Source organism: Lissotriton vulgaris, chromosome 12, assembly GCF_964263255.1.
Source record: "Lissotriton vulgaris chromosome 12, aLisVul1.2, whole genome shotgun sequence".
Taxonomy (NCBI): domain Eukaryota; kingdom Metazoa; phylum Chordata; class Amphibia; order Caudata; family Salamandridae; genus Lissotriton; species Lissotriton vulgaris.
In genome coordinates this window covers 22,687,598-22,709,415 of record NC_141700.1, presented here as the reverse complement: position 1 = coordinate 22,709,415, position 21,818 = coordinate 22,687,598, and the positions used below count along the sequence as shown (strand labels likewise).

Below are 21,818 nucleotides of genomic sequence, written 5' to 3'. Positions count from 1 at the left end.
TAGTTTTAACTTTCGCAAATGTGACACCTATAGCATTTGTAATGCAATATGTGTTGTAGTTACGTGACTTTGATGTATTGATATTACAAATGACAACGGCTTTAAAAAAAATTTACATAATGAATACTTAAATAAAAGTTATTGTAATTTATAATGCCAATAGCTTAAACTTTTGTAAATAACTTTTGTGAAGATTATGTTCAGTGTATTTTATTGTGACGTAAATCCAGGAACAGAAGTGAAATATTAACATCTTTTTGTGACATTTGGAATAAAGCTTGAAACATTGCAAGAACATATTTGAACCAGTTGTTGTTGAATGATTGCACAGATTGATGCTGTGGTGGCGCTGTGGTGATGCGATTGATAGAGTGAGTGCGATAGATTGATAGAGGGAGGGCGATAGATAGATAGATAGATAGATAGATAGATAGATAGATAGATAGATAGATAGATAGATAGATAGATAGATAGATAGATAGATAGATAGATAGATAGAGTGAGGGCGATAGATAGAGTGAGGGCAACAGATAGAGTGAGGGCAACAGATAGAGTGAGGGCGACAGATAGAGTGAGGCCGATAGATAGATAGAGTGAGGGCAACAGATAGAGTGAGGGCAACAGATAGAGTGAGGGCGACAGATAGAGTGAGGGCGATAGATAGATAGATAGATAGATAGATAGATAGATAGATAGATAGATAGATAGATAGATAGATAGATAGATAGAGTGAGGGCGATAGAGTGAGGGCGATAGATAGAGTGAGGGTGATAGATAGATAAATAGATAGATAGATAGATAGATGGATAGATAGAGTGAAGGCAAAGATAGATAGAGTGAGGGCGATAGTTAGTTAGATAGATAGATGGATAGATAGATAGAGTGCAGGCGAAGATAGATAGAGTGAGGGCGATAGATAGAGTGAGGGCGATAGAAAGATAGAGTGAGGGCGATAGAAAGATAGAGTGAGGGCGATAGAGTGAGGGCGATAGATAGAGTGAGGGCGACAGATAGAGTGAGGGCGACAGATAGATAGAGTGAGGCCGATAGATAGAGTGAGTGCGATAGATAGATAGATAGATTGATAAGGGCGATAGATAGATTGAGGGTGATAGATAGAGTGAGGGCGATAGATAGAGTGAGGGCGATAGATAGAGTGAGGGTGATAGATATATAGAGTAAGGGCGAACAATTTTTTTTAAAGCATTTTTGTATAACCAATAGTCTGAACACACATAAAGGCCTGCATGCACATTAGTGTACACATAAAAAACCTAAGATACCAGAAACTGCAGACCTGTAAAAGCTGTAAACTGTAATTCTCTTATTCACTTCAACTTCTGTACTGGTTCATTCGTGAGATAACAGGTATATACAGTTAAGCAACTTCATGTTACCCGTTATTATTGAACACCTAAGGTGTTCAATAATACAACAATAATCATGAGTGTTAGCACACCAGTACTTGTATGCTACGTTTTAAAATGGAGGCTCCATTTTGTTGCCTTTTACAGATTGTAGTATTTGCCATTTTTCTCATTTGAGATTTGGTGAGAGCATGCCTTCCGCCATTTCTGTGCCTAATGCGGGTAGCTACTTTGTAGGAGTTAACAAGCACTTCACAGCTTATTCCCGAAGGTCCCAGGATGGTTGCTAAATGGAGCACTATTGCTGAGAATAATGTGCTAAATGTTCCAAAGGCATTGACATCTACCGAAATTCCTGCAGAAATACAAATATTATATGAACGTCAGCAGTCAACAGGAGGTAAAAAGGCTACTATTTACAAAACAAAGAACTAAATCCAAGACTGGCGCGAAATGTTGTTAAAAAGCAACCCTCTCGCCACTCCACCAAAACCAAGAGCCCGCTCTCGAGAAGTACTTTGAGAGTATGGCAATTTGTAGGACTTCCGAAACTGCTTCTTACCATTAAAAACACTTTTCTGTAAAATATTTAAAGGAACAGTTATGTTTGGTTCGAAAAGAAACTGCTGAAGGGCAGGCATTATACAAGAGCAATAATGTCCGACTTATTGCCACAGAAGTACGGAGGCCGCTGTGGAGTGTCCTTTAAACCTCGCTGGTGGATGAAAGAATGTGCTGCAATAACAGTCTGAAAACACAGTAACAAAAGCCCGATCAAAGTTAATGTCGGTGTCTAAATGTAGCATTACGGAGACACTTCCTTTCCATTAAATCATCACTAATGTCTCCCTGGTTCCATGATTTATTTGAAGTAGATATTCTGCTTTATAAATTCATAAATAAGATGGACTTTTTCATTTCACGGTTACTAATCTGGAAACCAGCTTATCGTGTAACTAATTACTGTAACACAAAGCTGCTCTGTTGATCCTAGCAGGAAAGACTCCACTGAATGACAAAAAGATAAATGTCTTTGAGGAACACAACAATGTATACATAGCCTTGCTGGTAAATTTCACATTTTAATAACTGTTGCCCTCATCAGTAGTCAGCGTGCTGATAGAGAGCAGGGAGGCTGCAGGCTCATCAGGTAACACAAACCGAGAGTACTGAGCCTGAGAGAGTGAGAGGGGAAAAGGCAGTTCCAGGGACACAGGGGCAGAAGACACAGAAATTCACCGAAGGTAGGGACGGGAGACAGTTAAAATAAATCTTACCGGGGCAGTAGACAAGAGAAGCGGATCGGTCAATAGATAACACAGTGCTGGGGAAACTGGGACAAAAGATGTGGGTGCTGACTGGAGGAGAGGGCAGGTGATACAGAGACACTAAAAACAGACCGTGCCATGGGGACAGAGACAGGAACTGGCTGGGTGGGGGCAGGAGATAAGTATAACAGGCAGTGCCAGGAGAAAAGGAACCGGAAACCCGAGGGACGAACTGGAAGAGGAGACATGAAGTGGGTAAAACCGAGGGTGCAAAGGGTACCGGGGCAAGAGACATGGGGGCTGAGTGGAGGAGGGACATGGGATAAAGAAAAGAAGCACTGAGGCGAAGAAAAAATACATTTAGGGGTTAAGTCCCACTTACAAACATATGAAATATATTGCTCGGCCTGTGTGGTGTGTTCCTAGGAGCCCACTGTAATCTATTGTGACTCACTGTCATAAAAAGTATGGGCAGACTCACCGCGAAGACGGAAGCTCCAGACTGCTTCCCGATGACTGGCTATTGTGTGATTTTACAGCCCCAGCTAGTGGTTTCGGTTTCATTTCTGCTCTTTTTCAGCTGCTCACAGGGTTCGTGGCTATTCCTGGATCTGTGGTCATGAAAAACAAGCCCCATCATTGCAGGGGTAACCCTCAGAGCTTGCGCCAATCCCAGCGCGGCTTGGTGGTGACGTCGATGGACTCCGGGCCTGGTGAATGCAATTTAAGTGCTCTTGCGTCTCCCGGGGCAGCGGAGGTCGTTTAATCCGCATGTAAAGTGCAAGTCAAACAGGGGCATCAAAGGAAGCAGAGGAGATGGTGGGGGACAGGCTGGGCATAGCGACGCGACCCGAGCCCCTTACAGTAAAGACCTACCCTAGAGAACACATGGGAGACAGCTCAGCCAGGTGAAAAGGTCCAGCTGTGAGACGCGCACTGTGATCGGGGAGGGGGAGGAGCGTTAAAGCGCGCGCACGCTCTAGAACAGCGATGTGAGGAATGCTAGTGAATGCCTGCAAATTACTGATAATTAGGGAAATATTACCTCATTTCAATTAGAGCGTTTAGCGGCCAGTATGAAACAAGGGAGAGCATAAAGGACAGGCCATGTGGACGTAAAAGTGACGCTGCGCGCGGCCGAATGAAATTAAAAAACAAGCTCTGCATTGCTGTGGCGGGGAGGAGAGGAGGAGGGGGGAGGAGAGTAGGGGAGGCACGGCCTAGCGGCCGTGCAATCAAGTAGTGAGGGGGCGGAGCTGGGGGAGAGAGTAGGCGGCTGGGGGCATGTGCACGCGCATTTAAGCTCAATGCGCATGCGCATTGAGCTTAAATTTATCGTGCACTGCAAGGAATCGCCACGATTCCTTGCAGTGTGGATAAAGAGCGGATAAGTGCCAATACTCTCGCCTTGCTCGATGCGCATGCGCATCGACAGGCGAGACCTAAAAACAAAGGTGTTCCCTTCAGTGCCAGGAAATACTATGGAAATGTGTACTTTTGGGACCCAAAAAAAGTTTGCTCGTAGCCAATTTTTCATATTTCTTTTTTTAATTGATGAAAGTCCCGTAGTGTCCACCACAATTAGGTTTTGGCAAAACAATTATTAAAGTCATATGTCTGGCAGCCAGCACCAGGCCTTTTGGCTTTTCCAATGCTTATTATTTATTTCAAAGTACTGTTTTCGGTTTTTGTCACCAACCTTGCTTGCGTTTCTAAGCGTATGCACTTACAGGCAAGAACAAGTAAACTACCTTAGGTAACGCTTTTTCTTGTGGATAGTCTAACCACAGAATTCTCGCCTTTAGAATATTCCCGGGCTCCAGGCTGGATTCGGAGGATTCTACAGCATGCCCCATGAACGCAGAGAGGTAGCGTGGTGTGACTCCGCCTCAACTGCACTCTGCCCCAGAAGCAAAGGTCAGAGCATTTAGCGGCACCATCCAAGTGCACTGATGTCAATTTCTTACTGGACACTGTTCGCGCCCTTGGACGGGCAGCTCAAAATGAATGACTTGTGCCAGTATTCAGATCTCTAATGGGAAGAACTTTTTTAAGATAGAAGAGACCATTCCGCAGACCTGGGAGGTAGGAGGATGGTGAGGAATCTGCAAATAAAGTATCTAATGGGGAGTTACTAAATGTAACTAACTCATTCCTCTGCTGGATACTTCTATTCGCAGATCTCACCTTTAGAATAGATCCCAAAGCAGCACCTGCGGCAGTGGTGGGTTTGTGGAATAGCTCACACCAAAACGTCCTACTAGACTGAACACCAAAACACCCTTCCCATCAGACCTGGCTATCTAGGTGGTAGTGCTTCCTGAATGTGTGAATGGTTGCCCACTTTCTGACATGATAAATGGTGATCACAGGCCGGGGGCACCCATAGCACCGTGGCCCTGGTGGAACAAGCCCTCAATCCTTTCTGAGGCCACTTCGTAGCCAATGTATATCAGAACTTAATCCAGAAGACGACCTCCTTGACAGAGCCCTTTTCTGCACTGCCTGCCTTCTGCGTCCCAGAAAGTCCCACAAAGAGCTGATCGTATACCAGATGGTCTTTGGTGTGATGGATGTCAAAGCGTTGTGCTCTTCAGGGATCCAAACACAGTCTCTCCTCCTCTTTAGAGGGGTGAGGTGGAGAATAGAACATTGGAAGTGTTATGGACGTACAACCCTTGGTGGAAAGGTGGCTCTAGTCCTCAGCACTAGTTTGTCCGGAAAGGTGGGCTAGGGCGGCTGGACTGACAGAGCATCAGGTTCACTCACGGGATGAGCGGAAGTTTCCACGATGAGAAAGTTTAATTAAATTAAGGCAGGAACCTCATCTCTAACAGCGCCTGCTAAACTACCTTACAAACCTTCCAACAACAAGTCCTTAGTCAGTAGGTTCAGTTCAAATAGGGTCCTTCGTCTTTATTGTAATAATCACAGTTCAATTTCAAAACATCACATCAGCCAAGATCACCTTCTCTTTCATATCATTGATATGATAGAGAAGATCTTGGCTGATTTGATGTTTTGAAATTGACCTGTGATTATTACAATGAAGGAGGACCGTTTTTGAACTGAACCTAGTGACTAAGGACTTGTTGTTGGAAGATTTCCAAATTATGGATTGATGCACGTATTGAGACTTTTTTGGCGGTCCTCTATTTTGCATTTATTGTTTCATTTCACAGTGGCTCTTGTGCGGTGGACTAGGAGTGAGCTCCGGTATTTGATTAGAAATGTTTTTGCATTATTAATTGAATAATCAACTAGTGCGCTGTGGTGCTAAACCCCGACCGCCAAAGCTCAAAATATTGTACCTTACAAACCTTCTTGGCTTCTTCGGGGCGAGACCCGCATCCTAAAATATCACCTTCTATCCTCCATCATATAACTCCTTGGCATCTTCATACAGCACCTACTATCCTCCCTCATCTATCTTACACCAGTATTTGTCACACCACCACCCCTAGATCATCCCAGTACACATCCCAGCTCATCAAAGCGCTCCCAACATTGATTGTCAACACTTTACACACACATTCACTCTTTGCGTCTCCACTCAATCTCCAATACCACCCTTCGCCCTCTCTCAAACACCATCAGACCGATCCTACACCACATCTTTTACCCATCCACGCATGGCAACTCCTGCGCCCTCACGAGACCCCATACAGCACTAACCTCTCCCCAGAGCAATCGCCCAACTAGTCATAAGGCAGCACCCATTCTCTCACACACCACAGGCATGGAGCACCATCAGAGCACCTCCTCGTTCCACATACACCGCTTTACGCCTGTCACGTCACATGGTTCCTACTACTGCCTACATAGAGAGAGCATCCACCGCTCCTTTCTGGCCCCGTAACAGCATCTTGTGACCGCCCCTCCCCCCACACCGCCACTGTGATAACCCCACTTGAAGCATGCTTGTACAGAGGCCTGAAAAGGGTGACTTACCATGCCGTCCACATCCTGAGACTCCCTGGAGGGGGAAACAAAGTGTCATATAAAGCCTGAAAATCAGGACCAGCAAAGTCAAACCACGCCCACTCACACAGCCAGTAGCAGTCTAGTTAACAGTAACCCCGCCACAGGATCTCCCAATAAGAAAACCTTCTAAAACATAACCAATAACAAACCAGCACTACTAAATAATGCAAATGCTACTTACCAGTATGCATCTGTTCTTGGCATGTAGGGCTGCTGACATTCATATCTGTGCATAGTCCGCCACCTAGTGTTGGGTCCGGATGATTGCACATTGTTGTCCTGGAAGAGTCTTCGAAGTATCACGAGATAGGTGGCTCCTCCCCTGGACTACAGTGCGCATGGGCATCGCCTCCATCCCCAGATTGTTTTTAGCCATTGGCAGAGATGGAGTGAAGAAAGTGAGTGATGACCATGCTATGAGCATATGTGTATATGAATAAATACTGCAGCTGCTACAGGCGCCGGGGAGGAGGGTGGGCGATATGAATGTCAGCAGCCCTACATGCCAAGAACAGATGCATACTGGTAAGTAGCATTTGCAGTTCGAGGCATGTGGGCTGCTGAATTCATATCTGTGCATAGAATACATAGCAGTCCCTCCATTAACGGCGGCCGCCCGTGCCAGCTGCAGCAGTTTGAAAAAGCGTTTTTAGAACAGCCTGACCAACAGCTGCCTGCTGTCTGGAATGCACGTCTACACAGTAGTGCTTAGTGAAGGTATGTGTGGTAGACCATGTGGCTGCTCTACAGATGTCTTCTAAGGGAATGTTACCTAGGAAGGCCATAGAGGCCCCCAACTTCCTAGTGGAGTGGGCCCTTGGTGGGATAGTGAGAGTGCGCTTAGCTTTAGCATAACAGATCTGAATGCACTTTACTATCCATCTAGCAATCCCCGCTTTGGAGATTGCATTTCCCTTGTGTTGTGTGGCAAAAGCGACAAAGAGTTGTTTGGTTTTGCGGAAATCTTTTGTCCTGTCCACATAGTACATCAAGGCCCTTTTCACATCAAGAGTGTGGAGCATACGCTCCGCCAGCGTCTCTGGGTTTTGGAAAAACACTGGCAATTCAATTGTTTGGTTCATGTGGAACTGTGAGACTACTTTGGGTAAGAATTTTGGGTTAGTGCGGAGCACCACCCTGTTAGCATGTATTTGGAAGAAAGGTTCTTGGATGGTGAGCGCCTGCAGCTCGCTCACCCTCCGCAGCGATGTAATTGCTACTAAGAACGCAACCTTCCAAGTCAAAAACTGGAGCTCACAAGAGTGCAGTGGCTCAAAGGGAGGACCCATCAGCCTTGTAAGAACCACATTGAGGTTCCATTCTGGAGCTGGTGGGGTCCTTGGTGGAATGACCCTTTTGAGTCCTTCCAGAAAGGCCTTGATAGCAGGGACCTTAAAGAGTGACAGGTGCTGCCTATTCTGGAGGTATGCTGCCATGGCAGACAGGTGAATGCGGATGGAAGAGTACGCTAGATTACATCGATACAGGTGAAAGAGATAACATATGATGTTCTGAATGGAAGCATCTAGCGGGTCAATGCTGTGGTTCACACAGTAGATGACAAACCTCTTCCATTTAGCTGCATAACAAGCTCTAGTAGTGGGCTTTCTTGCCTCCCGAATGATGTCCATGCAATCGGGAGGAAGATTGAGGTAGCCAAACTCTAGGACTTCAGGAGCCAGATCGCCAGGTTGAGCTGTTGCGGATCTGGATGCTGAATGTCGCCATGGCTCTGCGTCAGAAGGCTGGGAGTGAGATGAAGCCTCTGATGCGGTACCACGGAGAGTTCCAGAAACCATGGTTGGCGAGCCCACGTTGGAGCAACCAGGATGAGCGTCATCGAGTGTTGCCTGAGCTTGCGTGCCACCAGCGGTATCAGAGGTGCTGGGGGAAAAGCGTACGCAAATCTGCCTGACCAGTTCATCCACATCGCATTGCCCTGTGATTGGGGGTGTGGGAATCTGGCGGCGAAGCTTTGGCATTTTGCGTTCTCCTTTGTGGCGAAAAGGTCTATCTCTGGATGACCCCACCTTTGGAAGTACGGTTGGAGTACCGATGGATGTATCTCCCACTCGTGCATCTGATGGCTGTGCCTGCTGAGCAGATCCGCCATTTGATTGTCCTTGCCCGGGAGATGCTCTGCCATGAGGAAGATGTTCCTCTGAATGGCCCACTTCCACATGCTCTGAGCCAGATGAGACAGCTGTGGAGAGTGTGTACCTCCCTGCTTCTGGATATAGTACATGGCCGTCATGTTGTCCGTCCGGATCAACACGACCTTGTTGCACAGATGTACTTTGAACGCCTTTAAGGCCATGAAGATTGCCATCAGTTCCAACACATTGATGTGCATCTTCCTTTGCTGAAGTGTCCATAGTCCCTGCACAGTGTAGTGGAGTACATGCGCTCCCCATCCCTGGAGAGAGGCGTCCGTCGTCAGGATGATCTGTGGGACAGGCTCTTGGAATGGTCGGCCCTTGCAAAGGTTTTGTGGATTCCACCAATGCAGAGAGTTGTATGCCCGACCGCTCACCAACACTAGGTCTGTCAGTTGCCCATGAGCCTGAGTCCACTGACGTGCAAGGCACTCCTGAAGCGGACGCATATGTAGTCTCGCGTGCGGGACAATGGAGATGCAGGAGGCCATCATGCCTATCAACTGCATGAACACTCTCGCTGGAAGCGAGTGCTGGGGTCTGAATCGTTGGATCAGCGCCTGGATACTGGCGATTCTCGCTGAATTCGGCTGCGCAGTGGCTGCCAGAGTGTTGATTGTAGCGCCCAGATACTGTCGCACGTGGGCGGGCTGGAGATGGGACTTTGGGTAGTTCAGAGAGAATCCCAGATCGTGCAGGAGGTGAATGGTACGTGACACGTGGTCTACGCACTGCTGCTCCGTTTTTGCCTGAATAAGCCAATCGTCTAGGTATGGAAAAACATGGACGTGCTGGCGGCGGAGATGCGCCGCCACAGTCGCTAGGCATTTTGTAAACACTCTTGGTGCCGTGGTGACCCCGAACGGCAGGACCCTGAACTGGTAATGCTGGTCTAAGATCTTGAATCTGAGATACCTTCTGTGGGAAGGATGCAGGGGAATATGAAAATAGGCATCCTTCAGATCCAGCGTTGCTAGGAAGTCTCCCTGCTGAAGCAGGGGAAGCACCTGCTGCAACGTGAGCATATGGAAGTGCTCCGAGTTGATGTACAGGTTCAGGGGCCTGAGGTCCAGGATCGGCCTGAGTGATCCGTCCTTTTTGGGGATCAGAAAATACAGGGAGTAAACCCCCGTTCCCCGTTCTCCCAATGGAACGAGCTCTATTGCCCCTTTTTGCAGCATGACCAGAACTTCTTGCTGCAACAAGGTCAAGTGCTCGTCGGACATAGCACGGCTTCTTGGCTGTATGTCCGGTGGAATGGACGTAAGTTCTAGACAGTACCCGTACTGGATAAGAGACCTCACCCACCTGTCCGTGGTGATGGATCTCCACGCCGGCAGGAACTGCTGGAGTCTCCCCCCGACAGGTGACGTGTGATCGGGGGGAAGTGACAAGACGTCACTGCTTGTTGGTGGTGGTGGACCTGGATGCATTGTTTCCACGTCCCCTGCCTTTGATATTGTTGCCTCTGTAGCCACCCCTGCCCTTGTTGTTGTTATACGAGGACTGGGTGTTACCCTTGTAGTACTGTGTGGATTGGGATGCCTGTCCCCTTGAGGTGCCTCTTGAATTGGAGCGGCGAAAAGAACCACCCCGAAACTGCTGGCTTTGCAAAGCTCCCATAGATTTGGCAGTTTCAGTATCCTTTTTCATTTTTTCTAGGGAGGCATCCACCTCAGGGCCGAACAGATGGTCAGGATTCACTGTTTGCCCCAATATTGTGGTCTGTATGTCAGGTTTGAACCCTGAAATTCGGAGCCAGGCATGACGTCTAAGTAAAACACTTGTGTTGATAGCCCTGGAGGCAGTGTCTGCCACATCCAGGGCACATTTGATGGATGCATTTGTAATGAGTTTACCCTCCTGAATGAGCATCTCCCCCGCCTCCTTATATTGGTCAGGCAAGTGTTGTAGGATGGCCTCTAATGTGTCATAATGGGCCCTATCATAACGTGCGAGCAGGGCTTGAGTGTTAGAGATCCTCCAGATGTTTGCTGCCTGTGCAGCAATGCGTTTGCCTGATGCCTCAAAGATTTTGGACTCTTTGTCAGGGGGAGGAGCGTCACCAGTTGTTTGCGAATTTGCCCTCTTTCGAGCGTTGGAAACCACCAGGGAGTCCAATGGCAAGTGTCCCTTAATATAAGTGGGATCCGTGGGCGCCGCTTTATACTTCCTGTCGATGCGAGGATTGACCACCCGCGCCCGGGTGGGCTCCTTGAATACCTCCTGTGCATGCTTCAGTACCCCTTTAAGCATTGGTAGTGTCTTGACTTGTTTTTCGGCTACCGAGAAGGTGTCGACCAAAAAGTCTGCATCCACTGGGTCTGAGTGCAGCTCGACGTCATGGTTCGCCGCAGCTCTCTCTATTAATGCATTGAATGCCGCCGAGTCCTCTGTCGGGGACGTCTTTGCGGCGAAAAGTTGAGTGTCCTGCCCCGACTGCGGGTCGTCTGCGTCGCCTCCTGCTGTCCAGGGCACCTGCTCCTCGTCCGGATCCAAAGTACGCAGGATAGGTGTACTCGGCCTCTTCCTCGTCGACATCAGGCACGGGGGAATGGGCCGGCGAGTGTTCCAGGGCTTGTGGAGACAGTGTTTCCATCAGAGCCGAAGAGTCTGCAGAGTACTTTTTGCTTTTGAGTGGAATCCTAAAAGGTTCCAAGGCCGGCTCCGATGTAATCTTCCGTTTGAGGAGCGATAATTTTCCGGTGTTGGCGTCGATGTGCACCTCACGACGTTCCTCCACCGCGAGCGGCTGGAGCCGAAGCTTCGACACCACCAAGGCAGCCTTCGGCGTCAATATTTCCCGAGAGTGTCCGCTCTGCTTAGGCGCGAAGGCCTTCGGCGCCGACTTGGGAGGAAGGGTAAAACGAATGGGCGTTTGTTCCTTGGCAGGCTTCGGCGTGGGCCTAGGCACTACAGGGTCCTGGCTGGGAACCACAGACTGTTGGATCCGCCGTAAGGATTCTCCCACCTTCTTTGTAAGGGATGCCGAGGGTTGAACCGACTCGAGCGACTCTTCGTCTTCGAGAGCCTGTTCGACGGTAAGCCTCTTCTTCGGCGCCGACGCCCCATGGCCTGGCGCACTGTCGGCGTGACGCTTCTTCGAAGCCGTCTTCGGGTCCGCGACCCCTTTCGGTGCCGACGCCGCCGCGTCGGATGCCTTCACCTTCGGCGCCGACCCAGAGGGCTTGGGATCGGCCATTTTGGCGCGGCTCTTCTGGTCAGCCATTTTGGCGTGGCTCTTCAAGTCGGCCATTTTGGGTTTCGTGGAAGTTGACGCCTCCAGAACCTTTTTCACCAGCGCCACTTTTGGTTTCGGTTTCGCATCCGAGGGTGCGAGACCAGTTGGCTTCACTTTCGGTTTCTTGTTAGAAATGTCCGTGACCGGGCCCGGAGGCGGGGACGTAGGACTGGTTGGTAGATCTTGGGTAAGGCCCGAAGGCGATCCCTCGACCTGGGCCGTATAACGGGGAGTAACCCCGGAGTCTTGTTGGGGATGCTCTTCGTCCGAGCTATCACCCATTGCGGGACAAGCCCGGTCGTCGTCCCCTACCTCGTCGGAGACTTCGTCATAGGCCTCATCACCCGCGTCGCCGGTCTCTTCTTCGGACGCGGGGCCAGAGTCCGATTCTTGTACGTCTTCTTCTTCCTCAACCGATTCCTGGAAGATGTCATCAGGTGGGGGTGCCGAAGCCGACAATTGAGCCTGGAGCCGATTAGCCCGGCGAATCTTTAAAGTTTTCTTACTCCTAAATTTCGAACACGCCATGCAAGTGTCCTCACGGTGATCCGGTGACAAGCATGTATTGCACACGGGGTGCACGTCAAGGTGCGAATATTTAGAGTGACACAGCGGACACTTCTTGAATGGCGTCCGCTCCATAGCAAAGTGTGTAGTGTAGGCCCGTCCGCGTCGAAAGCACGTGGAGGGGCAGTAGGAGATCGGAGCTGAGAGTCAGTAAGAACCCGAACGCAACTATACCGACGCCCAGCCTAAAGACCTTTTGGTCTCGAGTAAAAGTAGAACAACTATCGGTTCCGATAGAGGGAACCGAAAACACATCCGAACCCGATGGCGGAAAAAAACAATCTGGGGATGGAGGCGATGCCCATGCGCACTGTAGTCCAGGGGAGGAGCCACCTATCTCGTGATACTTCGAAGACTCTTCCAGGACAACAATGTGCAATCATCCGGACCCAACACTAGGTGGCGGACTATGCACAGATATGAATTCAGCAGCCCACATGCCTCGAACTAGGAAACAGACGTCAGCAAGGTATTAAAAAGCGAAAACAGACTTTTGCAGAGTGACAGCTCAGGGCCAGCTTCCTGAGTCACAAACACTAGAAATATATAAACACCCCCAGTAGGAAACACCGCTGAGCCACAGCCACCAGAAAGCAGGCGCCAGTTAGGGACAGCCGACACAAAACAGCCATTGATGAGGCACAGACAATGAAAAACAGACAGTGTGAGATACAGCAAACATGACAGACAAAACAGAGGCACACCCAATCGGAAACTGATGAGGAACAGCTAATAGGAAAACAGATTTTGATGAGGCAGGGGCAATGGAAAAGAAACCGTGTGAGGTACAGTAGTGGAGCACACTCGACCGACACACCAGAAGCACACCCAATAGGAAACCAACGCCTCTGAGGAAGAACCAATACAAAACAGGTTTTGATGAGGCACAGACAATAGGAAGCAGAAGGCATTAAGGCGCAGGCAATTAAAAAACCAAAGTAGTGCTACTCACACGGAATCCGCCCCCTTCTCCTTTCGACCCAGCCCTGGGATGCGAAATGGCTTGACGCGAATGCGTTTCACTCCTGCAAAAAAAAAACAATTGTGCTCAGTCGATGCCAAAGAGCAGCGCGTGCTGCACAGTTAGTAATAATCACCCTGTACACACATGGGAATCACCCTCACCTGGCCCACCACCTTTCACAGAGCCCATAAACCTGATGCCTTGCTAGGCAAAGCTAGCTATGGCTGCAGACAAACAAAGGGCCTTATGTATACCCAGGCAGACTGCCAATGGTCAGGGAGCGACGGTCAATACCTCACTAAGATGACCTGCCATAGGGAAGAGGCCATGACCTCACCTCCTTAGTGGAGAACCATACCCTCTACTGACAGATCCCAATGATGGCGACTCTTCACAGCACCAAAGGTTTGCCAAACGTTCTTGTTCAGAGAAATACTCTCAAAGCGGGACTTTTATCTGTGAACGAAAAGCAAAATGGCCCAACGAGCAAGGATATTTCTCTCGACCTTTTACCATTTTTGCTGATGTATCCGCCATACCTCGCTTGCCAGTCATTGGCGGGGAAGATTAGTGACTCTCACCCAGCCCTCAGTAGGGCAGGACATCCATGACTGTGATCGGACAGGCCCTTGGTGAATAGACCAGACCAGACTGCTGGGTCGTGGGTTAAAGTCAGTGGAGCCAACGGAGTCGCAAATGACGGAAACCCTGTGAATGACTAATAAGCACAGGGGAGGGGTCAGTGGTACAATGCACCACCTCATTTCCCTGATTGGGGTAGTTTGTCACATGCATCAGAGTACTTGTGGCTGCTTCAAGTGCACACAAGAAGGAAGAAGAGCTTTCCACAAGTCCTCCCCAATAAAATACAAACTGATGGTAGGAATGCTTGAACTGAGTTCAGCCACAGGGACTGTCTGGGCCGCAGTACAGTCCATCATTTTTCACTCTCTGGGCCATACTAAACAAGCACTGCCATAGGCGAATCAGCCTTCACCCAGCTCCAATATTATCAGCGACAAGCAATTTGTGTACACATAGGGGGACAAAGTCTATGTAAAGGCTAAAAGCTGAACTAATAATAGCTTGATTTAATAAACCTAGAGGGATTTCTTACATCTACTAGGGATTGTTATATGGACAGTGAGGCTTTCAGAATACTGTGCTTTAAAGCCAAGGAGATCTTGTTCATTTTTAAGATCCACATGTCGGTTTTACATTTTTTCAAGAAGCAGGTTTTTCTGCTCTGTGCATTTGTCTGAATGCTGCTCTTTGGGTGGCACTCTGATGAGCCGTGATTGGCGGGAAGGTGCTCTTCGTCGGATCCAGAATGACCAAGTCTTGGGCCATTTTTCTGGGTTCTATTCATTTGCACCGCGAGGGATAAAGGGGTTTGGGTTCCGGAAGACTTTTCTTTTCGGTTTCTTCGTTCTTTTCATTAGGTCAGACTTCACTCTCCTTCTACCGTTTCCAAACCTAACCTACTGTATGTGCGTACTGTATTATACTGCAACATTTATATAGTGCTTACTACCCGCACATAAGGCGCTGAAGCGCTTGTCTACATGTGTAGCACGCTACACTGTGTAGGGTGTGTGGCTGAAAGTGGGTTCTCTTTGCTTGTTCATCATAAGTGGGAAGTGTTTCCAAGTTGTGTGTGATGACCACCGAGGGGCGGTTATCGTATTATGGGACTCGGCACTTAGTAATGTGATGAATGAAGCAGTGTGAGAGACAGACACACAGTGTGGTGGCATTTAGCATGTTGTGACAAAAAGGGACCAACAATAATGAATATTTCACATCCAGCAACTACATTGCATGATTCACGCAGCGGGGAAACTAGTGCAATTAAGCCTCACTGCCGCCCCCCCCCCCCCCCTCCACAACACACTTTAGTGAGCACTCTTCTAGAAAGTCTGCACAAGGAACCCATTTATTGAATGAGTGTGAGGTCAGATTCCAATCTTACAAGCCACAACTATACTCCTCCAACAGCAGGGGCTGACCCTGGTGCACTGGACTTTTAAAACATTTTCAATCAAATTTTACCAGCACCCTCTCCACTGAAAGTGCCCAGAAGCGAGATGTGCTACAAAAATATTTCTCTCTCATTCATAACAATATCGGTCTTCCTCAGTCCGCGGATGCCAGAGCGCAGACAGAAGAGGCAGCACACAGAGACCTCACTAAAGCTCACTGTGTCTGTGTTCCTTCTGTGCACTCTATGCTTTCCGCATCAATGAACATCCTTAGGAGTAGTAGGCGTTTCCCAGACACTATCACCCGAAGACCTACATACCTTCCAACGCTGAAGGGATGCTGTAGATGTCGAAATCGACTGCACCTGTAAAGAAAGAGCGAGACAGTGAGACAAAATGTAGGAAGAAACCGCAGTGAGGGCGAGGCATCAGAGGCAGGCACAGCACAGGTAGAATGGAGCAAAGGCTGGCACCGCAGTGATGGGGGGAAAGATGCACCCTATAAGGTTCCTCTGGTTGTACATATGTGCATAACGAAGCAAGAAACTGTGACTTGGATGCAAAGGAAAAAGGCGGTTGAATGTCGCCTGCCTCTTTCTAAAAGGCAACAGCTCTCGTTCTTTCTCCACTCCTTTTTTTTTTGTAAAACTCTCCGCCAGGCCCAAAGGGACAAGCAGTCTGAAATGTCATGATTGCAAGGGACAGGGTGCTTTGAAGTGAGAATTGTTCTAGAGATAGTTACTGGAATGCTCTCAACTATCGTCATTTTCAGTTTTTTCCTTCCTACTACAACATCTGCATCGCTCTCTTGAGCAAGACTTGATTCGAGCCGAAATGTCCAGCAGAAACCGTGGAGCCGGGTGTGTGTCGCGTGAGCTCTACTGACGAGGATCACACAGTGAGAGTTACAGAGACTAGGCTGGTGTTTTGTGAGCCTTAAGCACACGTGTAAACACCTTACCCCATGCATGTTTATTGTGCACCTGACTGGACAGTGGACAATCAAAAGGGAAAGCTGTGTGACGCCACTGATACTCCCGAACAGAAGATGAGAACAGGTCCACACACAAACTGCATATTTTCACATGCACTCCCTCCCTTGCTCAGCCAGTGCACAACCTATAATTCTTGTGAGACATACATGTAGTATGTGAGGGGAGAAGTTAAGCAATTAAATATACCCCACTCGTCATGAGCACATGTGGTGCCACCAGCTATTTTAGCAGAACCACAGATGTGAGTACAATGGGCTTTACGAGCGCGGCCTTGAGAGCGCACTCCTGGCCACTTCGCGCAATCCCTCACTGATGTAGAGAAGGGGTGGTCCCTGGGACTTCTCTTGAAGTCCACAAGTAGGTAACTTCCTGCTCAAGATGTATCAAGTGATCAGCAGCTTCACCGAGGAACATCTAAAATGGTCATTACGGCACAGGCAAAGTTCAGGACATTGGGCCCAAAATGTTGCTAATTCCAAGATATTTCCAACATGTGAGACATTTATTACTTATGATAACTGCTCGGGAAAAAAACCTGGGAAAACACATTCTAGCAGATGAAAATCTGCAAATGTCAAACTTTTAGTTTAAACTCTAACTCTGCACAGCTTTTAAAGGTGTAATTAACAGCTCAGGCATTAATAACTGTTCTCACTTATAAACAAAAGTGAATTTTTCAGAAAAAGCTATAAATGTTATTTACAACATTAGGCCAAATAATTCCAATTGTCTTTTTAAAAATGTGTTTTAAAATAGCAAGATAATGTCAAAAAGTTAGCTTTTAGCAACTAATGGCAACTGTTTGTATATCTCTAATCCCGTTGGAAGTGCCTCTGGCCCTGGGGAGGCAGTCATGCGGTTGATCAGTTGCTGACTGAACCCGCAAGGTTTTGACATATCCTTGCTCTATGAGTTGCCCACAGGCCTCTGTCACATTGCACTGTTTCCCTGGTGCACAGGGCCAGCCGCAGAACTCACCTGGTTTGTCTTTGCCTGTCCCTTTGCTCTCAGCGAACTTTTTGAGCAAGTTATCGATGCAGATGTTCTCCATGTTCTGTTTGAACTCCTCGTGCACCTGGTAGAACGGGGGAAGAGGGACAGAGAAAAGGCACAGCAGTGAGGAGACCAGCTCCAAGTCTTACAGAGGCAGCAGGATAGTGATGCCCTGCCTCGCTCTTAAGGTGACAGGGTTAGGAGGTGACTTGCACAGGTGCTGGAGTGGCACAGGTGGGGAGCTGTGTAGGGCGTTCCTAAGGATGAGGTACGAGGAGTTACACAAGGGGGTGGAGAGTCGCGCAAGGGGGTGGAGAGTCGCGCAAGGGGGTGGAGAGTCGCGCAAGGGGGTGGAGAGTCGCACAAGGGGGTGAAGAGTCGCACAAGGGGGTGGAGAGTCGCACAAGGGGGTGGAGAGTCGCACAAGGGGGTGGAGAGTCGCACAAGGGGGTGGAGAGTCACGCAAAGGGGGTGGAGAGTCGCACAAGGGAGTGGAGAGTCGCACAAGGGAGTGGAGAGTCGCACAAGGTGGTGGAGAGTCCCACAAAGGGGGTGGAGAGTCCCACAAAGGGGGTGGAGAGTCCCACAAAGGGGGTGGAGAGTCCCACAAAGGGGGTGGAGAGTCGCACAAAGGGGGTGGAGAGTCGCACAAAGGGGGTGGAGAGTCGCACAAAGGGGGTGGAGAGTCGCACAAAGGGGGTGGAGAGTCGCACAAAGGGGGTGGAGAGTCGCACAAAGGGGGTGGAGAGTCGCACAAAGGGGGTGGAGAGTCGCACAAAGGGGGTGGAGAGTCGCACAAAGGGGGTGGAGAGTCGCACAAAGGGGGTGGAGAGTCGCACAAAGGGGGTGGAGAGCCGCACAAAGGGGGTGGAGAGCCGCACAAAGGGGGTGGAGAGTCGCACAAAGGGGGTGGAGAGTCGCACAAAGGGGGTGGAGAGTCGCAGAGCTAAAGAACCCTCTGTGCCTTTACTACAATCCAAAGGTGGTGACTCACAGTGAGGGTCACAGGACACAGGAGGTGGCTTACACGGGTGCTGGACTGGCACTGGTGGCGAGTACTTCTAAGGAGGTACAGAGAATAGCCTGGGGGCCAGGAACCCTCAGCTGTACAGCTACAATCTAAAGCTGGTGCCTCACATTAAGAATCCTGGGGTACTGAAGGTGGCTTGCACCCAGTGCTGGAGTATACAGGTGTCTTCCAAGGAGCTAAGGAGAGGGACAGGGGGGTAAAGCGTAATCTGGCTTGCGGGGCCTGGGCAGTGTGCACCACTAACCTGTCCAATCTGCACATGCGTGTCCTCGATAGAATGCGAGTAGCAGCTGATCAAGACCTTCATGTGTCTCAGATGCACATCTTCCAGCTCCTGGAACCTCTGAGAAGGGACAAGACACAGGATCAGACAGGTCCAGTTCTATCACAGAAGTCACAAGCTTATAAAACAAGCCCAATTTGCACCCCCCCTGGGATTACAGCCGAAGTAAACCTTCACAAAATACACAAACTGCTTGAAGGAACCTCTAAAAAACACTACCATCTCTGTTCATTCCCTTTAGGAATGTCAACCCGCTGGTCATGTGTCAGACACCTACAGAGTGAACATGTAAATAATGGATGCTCTACCTCAAATCCCTTGCAGTTTAAAGGCGGCCTCACGCTGAAATCAAACCTGAAGAGCGGTAAGGCCAGTTCATCGTGGATAGAGGAATAGGGGGCAGGGAGCTTCTTATGGGGTCCTGGAATACCAGGGCTGTAACCTATCTGGACTGGGTTTTGACAAAGCGGGTGTAACCCCAGCAGGGGCTGCAGCTGAGAATTGAAAGAGCCACTTTCAAAGCTGGGACCACCTTCCAGGACTTCACAAGTAAGAAGAATCAGAGGTCAGGACTATGGAGCAATGCAGAACTGTGCACATTATAGAACTGGCGGAGCAGATAAAACAGTGAAGTGCACTGGCAGAGCTCAGCGTACATCTTGAATTAAATACGGACGGCGCTTCCATTCGAGGGCCTAGGTACGCGACCAAGACAGTATACTCATGTTAACAGTTTGTTCACAAAATGCTGATACACAGGCTGGGTTCCAAATAGGGGCATTCACTGCTCCTCTTGTACCACCCCTTAACATGCTCTCCCCTAGACATGCACCCCACTCCAGGGAGGAGGCCCTCTCCTCCACCTCAGTTACCTGAGCAGAATCCTGCATCTTCAGCTCGAAGTCCTGCCGCACCAGGTTGTACTTGTCGACAGCTCGCCGTAAGCCCTCCGCCGCCTTCTTGGACTTCAGCTCTGCCTGCGGTAGGAAGGAGGAACAGACAGGGGGACAACTTACTGGTCTGTTTTAGTAGCAAGGATGTGGGCTTTAAAAAAGTTGTGGGATTTTATTAAATTAAAACTATATACATTAAATTCCCAGCCGTATCAAGGTGCTACTTTCCTGCAACACAGGTTTTAAAGCATGGTGGCTGTTACAAATGGCGACACTTTGCATTATCCAGGCTAGGTAGCTCCTCCCTGGTGCATGGCCATTTCTATCACTGGCCCCCGGATACCACTTTGATTTTGCAGCTCTTCTGAATTTTTTGCCGACCATCTCCTTAGGTCGAGACGCTCATTGCTTATCGACACTTTAGTTATTCAATCACTGTGAGGTTCGAGAGGGTGTCTGATGCACCGTGCTTTTTCACCACCCTCGCCACTCAATGCCTGTAAGGCGGACAACCCAATGCTGAACATCTGCAAAACAGAATCCTTTTTGCCAATGGCAGCAATTGAAAACCCCTTCCTGCCCAATGGTCGAAGACATAACCGTTCTTGCCCAATGGCTGCAATTCATAACCTTTCAGCCCAATGGTCACAAGACAACCTTTCCTGCTACGCGGTTGAAGTTCAGAACTTAGCTTTATCGGGCCTACGAAGGTAGAAGATTCAAGGTTTGCAAAGTACAAGTTAGTTACTTTTCTGTAAGACTGGATTGGTCACTTGGCATTATCATGCTGGAGTGCGATTCCATATGAAAGACTTTCAAAAATGTAAAACCGGCTCTGGACGTCTTCAAAGCAAGTACCTCCAAAGCGATTTGGATAAACGTGAGGGGAAGGCGTGGGACAACCCAGAATCATCTTGGCTTTTATGCCATGAAGTTGACCCGTGATCCAAAGATGGATGGTGCATGTGGTAATCAGTATCAGCACTGAGCTGTGGTTGGTTTCTTGAAAACTGCCAAAACTTTTCCATTGAGCCCTATACATTCCTCTTGCTCAAGAGCTAAAGGTGAAGCACTGACATTTTATTTTCTTTCCAACCATAAAAATGGTGCATCTACCATCCAGGAATGTTTACCCCAATTTACAACTGTGCAATCATATGCCCATGTGCTACTTCACAGCGACACTATATAAATCCTAGCAGTGTTCATCTGAGAAGTGCCAAACGGCCTCTTTAATGCGTCGTACCTCCAGCCAGTCCTCGTGTTTTAGCCAACAGCACAGTGGACACTGTAGGCTGGCTTTATCCCCTGCCATTATCAACCAGAAAGACCACGCATACCAAGGTCTGTTGGTCTAAGGTGCAAGCTATGCTGTGGTCCCTCTCCTCATCTAAAGACCCTCCCAGCAGGGGATGGTTATTCGACGCATGGGCACTCAATCGAGCCCACTCACCTTTTCCACCTCCTTCTGGTTCACGCCTTCCTTCCTCAGCCGCTCGTACTCCACAGCCTTCATACAGTAGTTTTCTTTGGACTTCTGCAGGAGCTGTGCAGAGCTGTGTAGCGCCTGGACAGCCTCCAGGGTTCCGGACACTTCCTCTTTGGACTAGGGGAGAATGAAACAAAGACATGGAGATTGGTGGAAGGCAGTAACAAAGGGAGGAAGCAGAGACAGCAACACTCTGGACAGCAGGAGGGGTAGTAGTATTATAAGGATGCTGGAAGCCCTACTCCCAACAAAGTAGTACTAACTTTTTTTTTAATAGAAAAGCTTTACATTAGGACCGGTCCTTAAAAATGTCACTAGTGTGCCCGTAACCAATACTTGTGGGGTGATCTGGGCTCTAAAGGACCCCGATGAGAATAAGACCTCCCAGCCCTTTACTTATGTGGTCTGCGCCAGACGAGAATATCCTCCGCACCCTTCACATACATGGTCTGTTCCAGACGGAAATCCAACACAGACTCCTGATGAGGCCTCAACCCTCGCATCACCACAAAGCCACCTCTCTGCGAGTCCCTCTTCCACTGGTCATGGTCGCCAGGACCCACCTTCTTGTGCACCTTGACCTGCTCCTCCCCATATCGGTTGATC

At 48.9% G+C, this 21,818-nt stretch overlaps 1 protein-coding gene across 1 annotated transcript in view; it reads right to left on the bottom strand.

Moving 5' to 3' along the window:
• FCHO1 (FCH and mu domain containing endocytic adaptor 1) overlaps positions 1-21,818 on the bottom strand; it is a 275,051-nt gene that overhangs the window by 98,051 nt on the left and 155,182 nt on the right. The window contains exons 6-13 of the mRNA XM_086946797.1: positions 21,776-21,818; positions 21,177-21,329; positions 19,703-19,807; positions 18,792-18,890; positions 17,503-17,599; positions 15,850-15,894; positions 13,536-13,608; positions 6,587-6,611 (exon numbers count right to left, since the gene is read on the bottom strand). The exon at positions 21,776-21,818 is cut by the window's right edge and continues 99 nt beyond it. Coding sequence (XP_086802923.1) covers positions 6,587-6,611; positions 13,536-13,608; positions 15,850-15,894; positions 17,503-17,599; positions 18,792-18,890; positions 19,703-19,807; positions 21,177-21,329; positions 21,776-21,818 — 640 coding nt within the window. The remainder of the gene's footprint in view (positions 1-6,586; positions 6,612-13,535; positions 13,609-15,849; positions 15,895-17,502; positions 17,600-18,791; positions 18,891-19,702; positions 19,808-21,176; positions 21,330-21,775) is intronic.